The following is a 12,798-nucleotide window of genomic DNA, read 5'->3' on the forward strand; positions in this document are numbered from 1 at the left end:
ACAGGAGGCTTCCTACTATCTTTAAGAAATTTTGCCTTGCTCACATGTTTGTAATCTTCAGGTTCACAATCAATGTTCTCCTGTATTGTCAGTTTCCTTATATTTTAGCCATAGAAGCTATATTATATTTACACTAAATGCAGACACTAGAATACTGTTACTATAAGAAAGAAATGACAGTCCTTCTAGGTTTAGAACAAAACTCTTTCTTCCAGATTTCTACTTCATTTCTAGTAGGCTAGATAGGACACTTTTTTCTTTGGTTAACTGGTTACAATTTAAGATTAAGAATCAGTTGTTTAAATGACTGTGAAGATAGATTTCAAAATGAGTGAAATATTATTCTGCAAGGTTTCCTACTTTAAATACCTTTAGGGAAATCCAAAAGCTGTATTTAATTTGAATTTTGACCTAATATCTTTATGAGAAAAAAAAAAGTGGTCACGTAAGTTAATTTCCTATTTTCTAATAGGAAAGAGCATGTCACATTCATGAACAAGATATTAACCACTTTTCACAGGCTGGTATGTTGCTACATGCTCAATAAATACGTGATGTTTGGGAACTGTGCAAAACTGTAAGAAGGTGAGAGTCAGCTGAATGGATAAATGACAAAGTAATTCCACCTCAGCCTGATAAACCAGCGCCACCTGCTGCACACAAGCTTGATTTTATCTGTGGGGATCCTTCGGTAGAAAATGATCTCAAGAGAGCTACTTTGTTGTCTGCTGTCCTTTAAGATCTGTATCTTGGTCAACTTATTTAAATTTTTTTCCTAGTGTTGTCTTTGTGTGTATGTGTGTGTGTATTGCCATATTCATTCGACAGCAACAATTGATTAAAAGAGTATGAGAGAGAGAGAGAGACAGAGACAGAGACAGAGAGAGAATAAGAGGTAAGAGATGCAAACAATAAGAAATAAGAATGTGGGCTATTCTCTAACAAGAAATTTACAGTTCTGCCTGCAATGTTGCTGACCCTACTTGACCATCCCCTCAGCTGCAGTGGTCACTTTGGAAGTTGGGCTGAGTGAAGGGCTTTTCAGCTTGGAGCCAATAAGATCTGTGGCTCTGACCTGGGCATCCTTCGACTCCAGGGCAGGTCCATTTCCAGTGATCCAACTCTTGGCAGAGCTGCCAGGGCTCTTCACAAGCTGACTTCTGCTGAAGCCCAGGCTTACCACATTGAAAGCACTGCAGTGGACTGGCCTGTTGGGTCTCCTTGAGGGCAGATCACTGTACAGATCAGCCATTAATAGGCCTGCCACCCATTGCTTCTGATGCCTAGCTTTCTTTTCCTCCTGGTTTGTGTTAAAGCAGACCAGAGGATGCAAGTCAAGGGAGTGCCCGTTTCCCATCTCTAATCTTCGGTGGCCTGAACTACAAGTCTATAGTCACAGGCATGTTCTGTAGTAGTTTTTCTAAGGTAGACAATGCCCATGAGGAAAATTATATTCTCATTTTAAAACTTTCTTTCCCTTTGGTCTGAATATTCATTCATGGATTTTTTTCCTTGTGTCTTTTATTCTCAAGATAAGTCTAATGTACCTCTATATTGCCTTTTACGTATACTGACAGCATAAAAATCAATACTTAATGGTTTCTCAAATAGACCAATTTTCATATTTCATCTTAGGGTGCCTATAACTATATTCTTTGTTAAATTATTACATATTTAATAAGATATCATTGAATTCCCCTTTCTCTTCTGTTTTAGCACTATATCACTTAGGTTTGTAATTTAAAACAAATGGCTGCTCATATCACATGGATATTTACATATCATACTAACAGTGACAATACATTTTTATTAAGTTGGGGCCATTAATCATTCTTTGAACCATTTGTGTTGATTTTGTTTAGTTTTTACACTAACATATAAATAAGTGACAGTAGATATAGTCCAAGAATGATTATGATTGTTTTCATCATTCCCTGTAACTTCTTTAAATTCTTAACTGGTTATTGTCTACTCACATCACTCATGATGAGGCTTGCAGTCTTGTGCTGGGAAGATCATATCACTCCTATCCAGCTTCACAATTAATTTTGCAGCTCATACTCTTATTGAATTATATTTGTCATACCACTGTTTGTTTATCTATTAATGGGATGTCATATATTTCAAAATTAATAATATATGACACTCATTGGGATTTAGATCTCCTAATAAACTGAAATAGAATATGACTTGTTTCTATTTCATATGCCAAAGTCATATTCGTATAATTGATGTATGTCAGAAACCTAGACATACAAATAGCACAACTGGTTTCAGTTTTGCATCCTAACTTGGAGATTTAAATCCAAAACACTGCCAAAACTTGTCTTTCTCATATTTCTTTATATCTTTAATGTTTAAATTACTTTTATTCTAACTTTACTCATTAAAACTGATTGAGTGCCTACTATATGCTTGGCATTATGTTAGGTTCTGGGGATTCTGTGATTGAAAAAATAAATCTGGGGCTGGAGTTACAGCAAATATGTTAAGCTGCCACCTGTAATGCAGGTATCTATATGGCACTGGGTCAAGTCTGGCTACTCCACTTTCAATTCAGCTCCCTGCCAATGGCCTGAGAAAAGCAGCAGTGGATGCATTTTGCCGAAGCATTTTTGGCCCCTGCTACCCAAGTGAGAGACCCAGATGAAACTCAGGAGTTTCAGGAGTTTAGACTCCTGGCTTCAGCTTGTCCCAGTTATGGCATTTGCAGCCATCTGGGAAGTGAACCAGTAGATGAAAGATTTCTCTCTCTTTCTTTCTCTCTCTCTTTCTTTCTCTCTCTCTTCCTCCCTCCTTCCCAACCTCCCTCCCTCCCTGAAATTCTGAATTTCAATTAAATAAATAAATCTTAAATAAATAAATCCCTTGTCCTTAGTAAGACCCCATTCACATGGAAAGCAGTGTGAGAGCGGTGCTAGCACAGAAGGGGCATGAAGCTATCCGCACAGAAGGAAGTGAACTTTAGTCAAACTTCAGGAGTTGATAAAGATACTTGGGACAAATCAACAAAGACTTCCTGGGGGAGAAGACTCCAGGGCTGAGTTTGCAGAGAAGACAGTGTTTGTCAGGAGGATAATTGGAAGGAGCACATTTTAGAAGAAGAGATAGGACTTTGCATTTGTTTAGGGAAACAAATGCTTTCAGTTTACCAGGACTCAAGACTGAAACTGAAGTTCTAAGAGATGGAATGTGACAAGTAATCAGAGGTCATTAATGGAAGCTCTTTCATGAATTTGGACTTTAATCTGGATATGTTAGTGTTAGCTGTGCCTATGAAATTTGTATTCATTAATAGCTTTCTTTAAAAATTTAAAAATGAAGATTTTAAGTAAGGAAATGACAGTGAGTGGTAGAGTGGAATCAATCTGATTAGAAAGGCTGTTCTAGCAACACTGTTGAGACTGGACTTGAATAGAGAATGGCTGGAGGGAGGGTGGTTACTTAAGAGGGCATGCATGGGGCTAGGAGAAGGGAAGGGGAAGTTGAATGTCTCATGGGCTATGAAATTATTAGTAGAATCTGTTTAATGACCAAGTTAACGTGAACACTATAGAAGGAGTCCAGAAAAACTTCTGTTTCTTAGGGAGAGTACACTGGTGCCATGCACTTAGACTCCGGCAGTGCGGGTAGAGATGAGGAATGAGCGGAGAGAAGAGGAGGTCTGCTGTGGATATGTTAAGTTCATCCATGCACAGAGTACACATCTGGTTTCAGGGCAAGGGGAGAGGGGCAGTAGATTACATTTAGAGATCCTGAAATTGAATCAATTTCAATCCTTAATAGTATGTATAATTTCACTGAAAAAAAAAAAAAAACCAAACCTGTTCTGTATTCCAAGACCATCTTTCACCTACCCCATTCTTCTTGCACTCTCCCCCAGAGGACTGGTATGAGCAGCTGTACCCCCTCATCCTCACCCTGAAGGACTGCATGGGAGAAGTGGTGAACCGAGCCAAACAGTCCCTGACATTTGTGCTGCTCCAGGAACTTGCATACAGCTTGCCCCAGTGTCTGATGCTGACGCTAAGAAGAGACATCGTCTTCAGCCAAGCAGTAGGTGCCTGCTGTTGTCTGTGCAGAGCAGTGTGGAATTGTTACCCTGCCATCCCTGATCCTGATAGGGTGCTGATTTTGCCATTTTATTCTTAAGGAGATGCTTTCCTTAAAGATCTGATACCCAGTGTTTCCTTATGCGTGATAAATACCAGAGTTTAGGTATATATTTCTACAAGGAGATGGCCAAGTTTGTGAAATGCATGATCTATGTCACAGGCCATGGAGTCTTTGAAGCGAGGAAAACCCATTCTTGTATTATGCTGTGGGGTCTGCATGCTGTGTATGGGAAGGGAATAGCCTTGCAATTCACATGACCAGCTAAGACTCGGCAAAAGAGATCGCTTTATTTACACAGCTTCTACAAGGTTCTACCATGATCTCTTAGGAATTTTTAAAAAGTTTGCAGGGCATAAGACTTGATGAGAGGCTTGGCAGAGCTGCCTTCTCCATCCCCAGTACTATTCATATCACCACTGCCAGCCTCCATCACAGGGACTCTGATGGTGCCTGCCTTCACACCTGCCTCCACCCATGTGGGTGAGTTTTATACACAGAAGACAAGCAGGAAAAGAGATCAAAGTCCTCTCCTCTAAATATCCCAGACAAAGGGAATATTTTAGCTGACTCTCCTTGTCACATTTTACTTCCTGGGTGGTCCAGTGACAAATGGATCCACACAGGCCTCAGGCATAATGTTCTGCCTTTTACATATGTCTTCCTTGTATCCTTTCAATGACTGTGAAATGAGAACTACTATCTGTACTCTACATGTGAAAAGCACAAGATTTGGAAGTATTAAACATTCATATGTTTTCCGGTTTCACTGTTGGATATGGTGGACATAGAATTGAATATAGATCTTCCTGAGTCCACGCCCCTTACCATTTTCCAATACCACCTGCCCAAGACTCTCATACAGTGCCTTAGTAGAGCAAAGAATGAAAACTTGTTTTAGTATGTATATATGAATAATTATAGTTTGTTATACATTCTTGGTACTTTTGAATTCAATTCATAATGCCTCAAAAGTCTTAAAATATTTAAAAATTGTAAGCCTCCTGATCCCAGTAAATCTCTTGTTTTTTTTTTTTTGTTTGTTTTTTTGTTTGTTTTTGTTGTTGTTGTTGTTGTTTAGCTTGCTGGATTGGTTTGTGGTTTTATCATCAAATTGCATTCAAGTTTAAATGACCCTGGATTCCTGCAGCAGCTTTATACAGTGGGGTTGATAGTACAGTATGAAGGATTGCTGAGTACCTACAGTAAGTATGATGTAGCAGGTATTAAAATTATATTCCTATTACTAAGGATGTTTAACTTATAATTTTTTGGCAAATAGAAGCAAACTGTTGTTTCACCAAGTATTACAGAAATAACATAACTTAGTTTTTCATATTCATTCACCTTGTAACTTTTGCTTCTCATTATGTTTTGAAAATGGAATTATAGATTATTTCAGAGTGGACTCTTGAGCAGCCATCTGGCTTTTTGAATATAAAAGGCTTTTTGCCAACATAGTTTCAATGACTGGAGTTTAAAATCTTAACGCTATAATGTCTAGAATTGCACTGTTCAATACAGTAACCTCCTGTGGCTGTTGAGCAGTTCAATGTGTCTTTTCAAATCAATATGTGTGAAACATGTACTCAAAGACTAGGAAAAATAATTTCATATTCATAATTAATAATTTTATATTAATGTACAGTTGAGATTATATTTTTATTATATTGGGCTAGGTAAAGGATGTTCTTTAAAATTTCACCTTTTAATTTTTATTCTTTTAAAAATATGACTACCAAGGAATCTAAAATTCTATCTGTGGCTCACATTATTATTGTACACTGCTAATTTAGAATCTTAATTATTTCCTTTCCAGACTTTGTCAGTGTGCAGAAATATAAAACTAGCCTGAGCCAGAGTCCTTGGTCATCAATTCAACCATCTCCATTATTTATAGGAATCAAATGTCAGTACTGCCAATGGGAAGGAATCTGCACTGTGTTTCATAAAGGGGTTAAAACCTCTCCAACCTCTCAGGCAATGTGTATGTTCTTTTTTTCCTCAAAGTGTACATTGACTTGTGAAATCCTTTGAGATGGTTCTTTTTTCACTGATGAAAACCTTCAGTCTCTGAGGAAAAGCATTTAGAATGTATTCACTGCCTTCAGAAACTCATTCACTAAAATGCTAGACTAAATTCCAGCAGGGAGGTACAGTAGCCAGTGACATTTTGTGCGAATAGTACATTTGTAACTCAGTACCTCTTCTCTCATTTAGGTGATGAAATTGGAATGCTAGAGGACATGGCTGTTGGCATTTCAGATTTAAAGAAAGTAGCTTTTAAAATCATTGAAGCCAAAACCAACGATGTCTTGCCAGTCATAACAGGAAGACGGTACGTTGTGCCCATTTCCTTAAGACTAAGCTTTGTTAGATATGCATTGTGTACTCCCAAAAAAGGAGTCAAGGAAAATTTGGGTAAAATTTGGGAATTTGTCTCTGTTCCTTTTTCTTCTTTGATAATAAATAAATGCAGGTGATGTGACCTGAGGAGGTCTTAAAACATTCCTAAACATCTAAAATATTAGTAAATTGTACTGAAGTGAGTATGGTAGTGCTCTCCCATAAAATATGAGAAATTCAAAATAATAGCATGCATGACAAGAACGTGCTTCTCTTTATTAATCTAAAACTTTTAATGTTTTTTCATTTGCGGGAATTGGTCAGTTAATAGTGTCATACTTCTTGAAATGAATTTAAATTAAATTCGGTAAAAGCAGAAACATTTTAAAAATGATATATTCCTATGTCAGGGGTATGTACTTCCATTTTTCTTAATTTTTTTTGACAATTCACTAAGACTGTGAGATTTCCGAGAAGGATTTTAAATAAATAGCTTTGAAGGTCACTATATGGTAAGCAAAATAGCAGAAATAATGAAGAAGAATGGTGGTGTATAGAATAGGTCTCTAACAGAGGAGTCGGAGTCGTATCCTAGGAGAAGTTGATTCTATCAGAAGTCTTCCAAATTTCAACCAGTCTGGCAGTTAGCACTGCCTGAGGGCCGGCACCACGGCTCACTAGGTTAATCCTCCACCTGCGGCGCCAGCACCCTGGGTTCTAGTCCTGGTTGGGGCAGCGGTTCTGTCCTGGTTGCTCCTCTCCAGTCCAGCTCTCTGCTGTGGCCCAGGAAGGCAGTGGAGGATGGCCCAAGTGCTTGGGCCCTGCACCCCGCATGGGAGACTAGGAGGAAGCACCTGGCTCCTGGCTTCGGATCGGCGCAGCGCACCGGCAGTAGTGACCATTTGGGGGGTGAACAAACGGAAGGAAAAAAAAAAACTGCCTGAGGTTATTGTTGGAACATTCTTAGGTCAGAATGAAAACATATCAATGTAGAAAAGGAAGAGCAGTTTTTATGCTAGAAAGGAGGAGGAGGAAGGAGAGATGAAGGAGGAGAAAGGAGAAGGAGAGGAGGAGAAGGAGAAGGAAGGGGAGGGAGAAGATGAGGAGGAGGAAGATGGAGAAAGAGACATATCCTATTAAAATTCAAGGATAACGACTATCCCTGTCTGTAGTATACATATAATAAGTATCTTAACTTTTCCATGAAGGATGGCCAGAGCCATGTGATTGAATAAAAAACTGTTTCTTATAAATAAAAGCCAAATCCACATAAAACTAAACATTTCAGCTAAGTCACTACTTATTTTCCAATCATTAGAAAGAAAAATTTATGCATACACACACTTGGAAAGTAGTGCAACACTGTACTGATGTGACATTGGCTGTTGAAAGTGAGAAGCTCGTCTTCTTACCACACTCTGTAAGGGAAGCATACCAGGCCACGTGGGCTAGGCAGAGTGGGGATACTTTCTCTGAGGAAGTTCTTCAACCTGAGTCTAAATTAAAAAGCTGCCTGCATACAGGGTTGACCCCTAAAAAGACAATGTAAGGAGTTTGTCAGCTCTTCTCCCTGAAAAGCAATATTATATTGGGAAAGAATCATCCTAAACAACCTTCTTAGGACTCAGGAAATAAATAAAATGTATATAGCACCTTTCCAAGGATTTATTAATGAAAACTAGTGTGCACTGAGCGATGACAGTGGGCGTATTTGGCATTTTTGCTGTGGCCACTCTCATCAACCCCAGCTCTATCTACACAGTTTAGTTAGCTAAAGCCTGCCATTAACTCTGGCTGCTTCACTATAGGCAGGGGTTGGACAGTTTGGAGGGGAGAGTAGAAAAACATGCTTCTGAAAGTTGTCAGAAATAGTTGCCATTTGGATAACAATTCCATTCACGCTAACATCGAAAATAATACATGCTTAGGAAAAGATTTACAAAGTTCGTCTAAGAAATGTACCCAGAACACAAACTATTGCTCAGAGAAATTACTAAAATCCAACAAATGGAGAGAGAGTCTGTGTTCATAAATTAGATAACTCAATATTGTATAGTTGACAGTTCTGTACAAGTTGATCTATAGATTCAATGCAAGTATTATCTAAATCTCAGTAGTCTTTTTTTGTAGAAATTGGAAAGAAAAACCTAAAGTGTGCATATAAATACAAGAGGCCCAGAACACCCAAAACAATTTTGTGAATGAACTATTATTCTCAATGGAGAACAGAGAGCCTTCTCAAAAAAAAAAAAAAAAAAAAAAAAAAAAAAAAAAAAAAGAAAGAAAAAGAAGAAGAAAAGAAAGAAAAAACAAACAAACTAAGGTTGGACAATTTTTATGCAAAAAGAAACATTTGAGAACCTCATATACATACATACACAAAAACTAACAGTTTCTAATTGCTCAGTGCTAAAACTATGAAACTTCTAAAGAAAACTCAGGAGGAAATATTTGTGAATTTGGTTAAATAGAGTTATTATATAAATATAAGGCAAAAGTCAAAGCACAAAATATTTTTAATGATTTATTTATGTATTTGGAAATCAGAGTTTCACCGAGAGAGAAAAGGCAAAAAGAGAGAGGTCTTCCTTGTGCTGGTTTACTGCCCAATTGGCTGCAATAGCTGTAGCTATGCCTTTCAGGAGCCAGGAGCCAGGAGCCTCCTCTAGGTCTCCCACATGGGTCAAGGGCCCAAGGACTTGGGCCATCTTCTACTGCTTTCCCAGGCCATAGTAGAGAGCTGGATCAGAAGTGGACCAGCCGGGACTCAAACTGGCACCCATATGGGATGCAGGCACTGCAAGCGCCAGCCTCAAAGAACAAAATAGTGATAGCCTCCATCAAAATAGTAAACTTTCATATAATTATTTATCTATTTTTTATTTGAAAGGAGAGAGACAGTGAGAGACAGAGATCTCCCTGTTGCTCATTCATTCCCCAAATGCCTGCAACAGATAAGGCTGAGGCAGGCCAAAGCCAGCAACTGGAAACTCAGTCCAGATCTCCCATGTGGGTGACAGAGACTCAGGTACTTGAGCCATCACCAACTACCTCCCAGGTTGTGCAATAGCAGAAAGTTGGAATCAGAAGTAAATCTGGCCAGTGCCGTTGCTCAACAGGCTAATCCTCCGCCTTGCAGCGCTGGCACACCAGGTTCTAGTCCCAGTTGGAGCGCCGGATTCTATCCCGGTTGCCCCTCTTCCAGGCCAGCTCTCTGCTATGGCCCGGGAAGGCAGTGGAGGATGGCCCAAGTCCTTGGTCCCTGCACCCGCATGGGAGACCAGGAGAAGCACCTGGCTCCTGGCTTCGGATCAGCGCGATGCGCTGACCACAGTGTGCCAGCTGCAGTGGTCGTTGGAGGGTGAACCAACGGCAAAAAGGAAGACCTTTTTCTCTGTCTCTCTCACTATCCATTCTGCCTGTCAAAAAAAAAAAAAAAGTAAAGCTATGACACAAATCCAGGCACTCTGATATGGGATACAGGTATATACTAGGAGTAGTCTTTTTTATTTAAGATTCATTTATTTATTCTCGTCTTGACAATTTGAAAAAAAATCCATTTAAATAATTAAAATACAGTCACAGGTGATAAAATATATGTATATTCATTTTAAAGGACTTATATTTGGAATATATAAATAAAACTTACAGCTCAATACTAAAACAGAAACCCTAACTTAAAATGTGAAAAACGTTTGAATAGAAAAGATTTATGAATGGCTTATAAACACATGAAAACATAGTCAACATCACCAGCCATTAACAGAGAGATATTAAAACCACAGTTAGATACTACTCACACTAAAATCATCATCATCAAAAAGGCAGATAATAACCAGTATTGGTGAAGATCTAGAATACATGGAAAACTCAGCTGCTACTGGTGGGAATATAAAATGGTATAGCCACTTTGGAAACTGTGGCAACCTCCTAAGAAGTCAAATACTAAATTATCATATGATTACAAGAAAATTAAACATGTCCACATAAACCTCTGTACCAGAGTGTTCATAACAGCACCATTATTAATAGCCAAAATCATGTAGTAACCCCAAGTCCATCAACTAACATATTCATGAACAAAATGTGATCTATCCAGAAAGCGGAATGTTGTTCAGCACTGGAAGGTAACAAACACTGATAGTGCCATCACATGAGTGAAAAAAGCCAGACAGGAAAATACGAACTGTTATGTGAATCTACTCCTAGGAAACAAGCAGAAATGTAAACTCTGTATAGAAGAAAGTGGCTTCTGGACTGACAATGGGAGTGGGGTTGACTACATACGGGGAGAAGAGATATTGTTTTACTATGATAAAGATGTTCTAAAACTGGATTATGATCATGATTTCACTGGTCTGTAAATTTTCTAAACCTCTGAGATATATACTTAAAATGCATGTGTTTATATCAATACTGTTTTAATAAAGCTAATGAAAATTTATCACAAAGAAATTATATAATACATCATACCCTAGGACAGTAACCTTTCAATACTAATTGAATCATTAATGCTTCTCATAATCTTGAAAGACTTGAAATAAACACCAACCCTCTATTAGCCAAGTTACTTTAAAGGGCCCTGAGAGCAATTTAACAAAGAAAAACAGTGTCCCTCCATCTGAGGTACTGTTAACCTCCGTGCTAGATGGATTCATAAACTTCCGGGTTCTTTAGTTCATAGCCAGAAAGAAACATGTTTTCGCATCAATGATTTTTGCTGTTTATCAGTGATGTTATATGTGGAGAAATTAAAGTTTTACAAAGAGACTAACAGTTTGTCCTTTGCTTCCTTTTAAAATAAAGTTATAGAACTATACCCCTGTACATAGTTCTTGAAACACATGGTTTTTCCTAGTTTCTGGGAAAACTTATACTTCTATATTAAATTCACTCTATAGCAGAAGATATCAAATTTCAATATACAAGTGGCTGTTCTTGTTAACCATACTTTATGAATCAATTTGAATTTTCGACATTAAACATTAGGGGAATTTTAATAGAAATTTTCAATGAAAAATGCTCCTGTGATATACCAATGTTGCAAATTGATCAGGCCCCTCTCCCCATGGTTACACCTTAATGAATAAAACCATTACATTTCCATCAGACCATCATAAACAGGGAGGTTCATCAATAATAAACACAATTAGGACATGCCAAAATATTACTAATGGCTTGGTTTATTCGTCATTACTACAGTAAAATATTCATCATTAATTCACTTTTCTTGTCTTGGGAGGTTTAAAAATAATTGAAACATGATTAAATAAATATTAAGGCACTCTATACACATGGCCCTGGGTACACAAAAATGAACTAACTGTGCTTCCATTCCTGTAGGAGCTTGGAGTAATGAGGAGAAATCAAACATACAAACAAATTTTTACAATTCCTTATGCCAAGTAATTTAATAATGAAATGAGTGAGTGATTCTTGAATGAGTAAACAACAGGAAATAAGCACTTAGCAGCCAAAAACTAAATCAGTGCTATGTTCCAACTCTATTATTTCGTTCCAATGTATCTAAAATAACATAACACAAATCAAATAGATAATGCTTCTTCCCTCTGTCCTTCACCTGCACCAGGGAACATTATGTGGTAGAGGTTAAGCTTCCGGCCATGATGTTTGAGTCGCTACCTCAACAGATTAAAGAAGGGCAACTGCTTCATGTGCACCCAGTTCTTTTTAATGTTGGAATCAATGAGCAGCAAACTCTTGCTGAGAGGTAAGCTTTGGTTATAAAATTGTCATTTGCTTTTTCTTCTTTTTTTGCTTGTTTCAGAGAATGCTGGGAAATCCTATATGTTTCTGCACATAGTATTTAGATTTGTGGATAGCATTTTCCTTTTTATCAGTACCAATTTGTTTGATACAACAAGGTAAAATATTGATTTTTAAATAATCTTGCTTCAGATCAAATTTAAATGTAGCAAAAACATTGAGGAACATATTGGTCCTAATACAAAAGTATTCACATAGACAACACAGTATCTATTTGTATAAGAAATTTTAGTAATTCCATGTTCATATATATCAATATTATAAACTCAGCTAATGTGTAAAAAACTGTGTATTTAAAACAGTCTTTTTTCCCTTTTGTAATATTTATTTTTAGTAGTGTTCAAATATCTTTTTTGTAATAACTTTCTCTGCCAAACTACAAATGATTATACATGATCACGCAAGTCACCGTAAAAAAATGCTTTTTTTTAACAAAGGACTTTTGAATTTAACATAGTTTATGAGTAGAGCTACCAGAAAATTTTGTGAACACTTAAAGTTCACAGAACAGAGCGTTAAAATATTTCAGAGAAAGATGTCATTAGTTTGCTG

The 12,798-nt window shown here is 37.5% G+C and overlaps 1 protein-coding gene across 3 annotated transcripts in view; it reads left to right on the forward strand.

Annotated features, from left to right (window-relative positions):
- The window catches only part of INPP4B (inositol polyphosphate-4-phosphatase type II B), a 901,292-nt gene that overhangs the window by 799,500 nt on the left and 88,994 nt on the right, over positions 1-12,798 (forward strand). For all 3 annotated transcript variants that reach the window (XM_062199561.1, XM_062199562.1, XM_062199560.1), the window contains exons 19-22: positions 3,884-4,056; positions 5,195-5,318; positions 6,334-6,451; positions 12,050-12,190. In XM_062199561.1, coding sequence (XP_062055545.1) covers positions 3,884-4,056; positions 5,195-5,318; positions 6,334-6,451; positions 12,050-12,190 — 556 coding nt within the window. The remainder of the gene's footprint in view (positions 1-3,883; positions 4,057-5,194; positions 5,319-6,333; positions 6,452-12,049; positions 12,191-12,798) is intronic.

The sequence above is a fragment of the Lepus europaeus genome, chromosome 8 (assembly GCF_033115175.1).
Source record: "Lepus europaeus isolate LE1 chromosome 8, mLepTim1.pri, whole genome shotgun sequence".
NCBI lineage: Eukaryota > Metazoa > Chordata > Mammalia > Lagomorpha > Leporidae > Lepus > Lepus europaeus.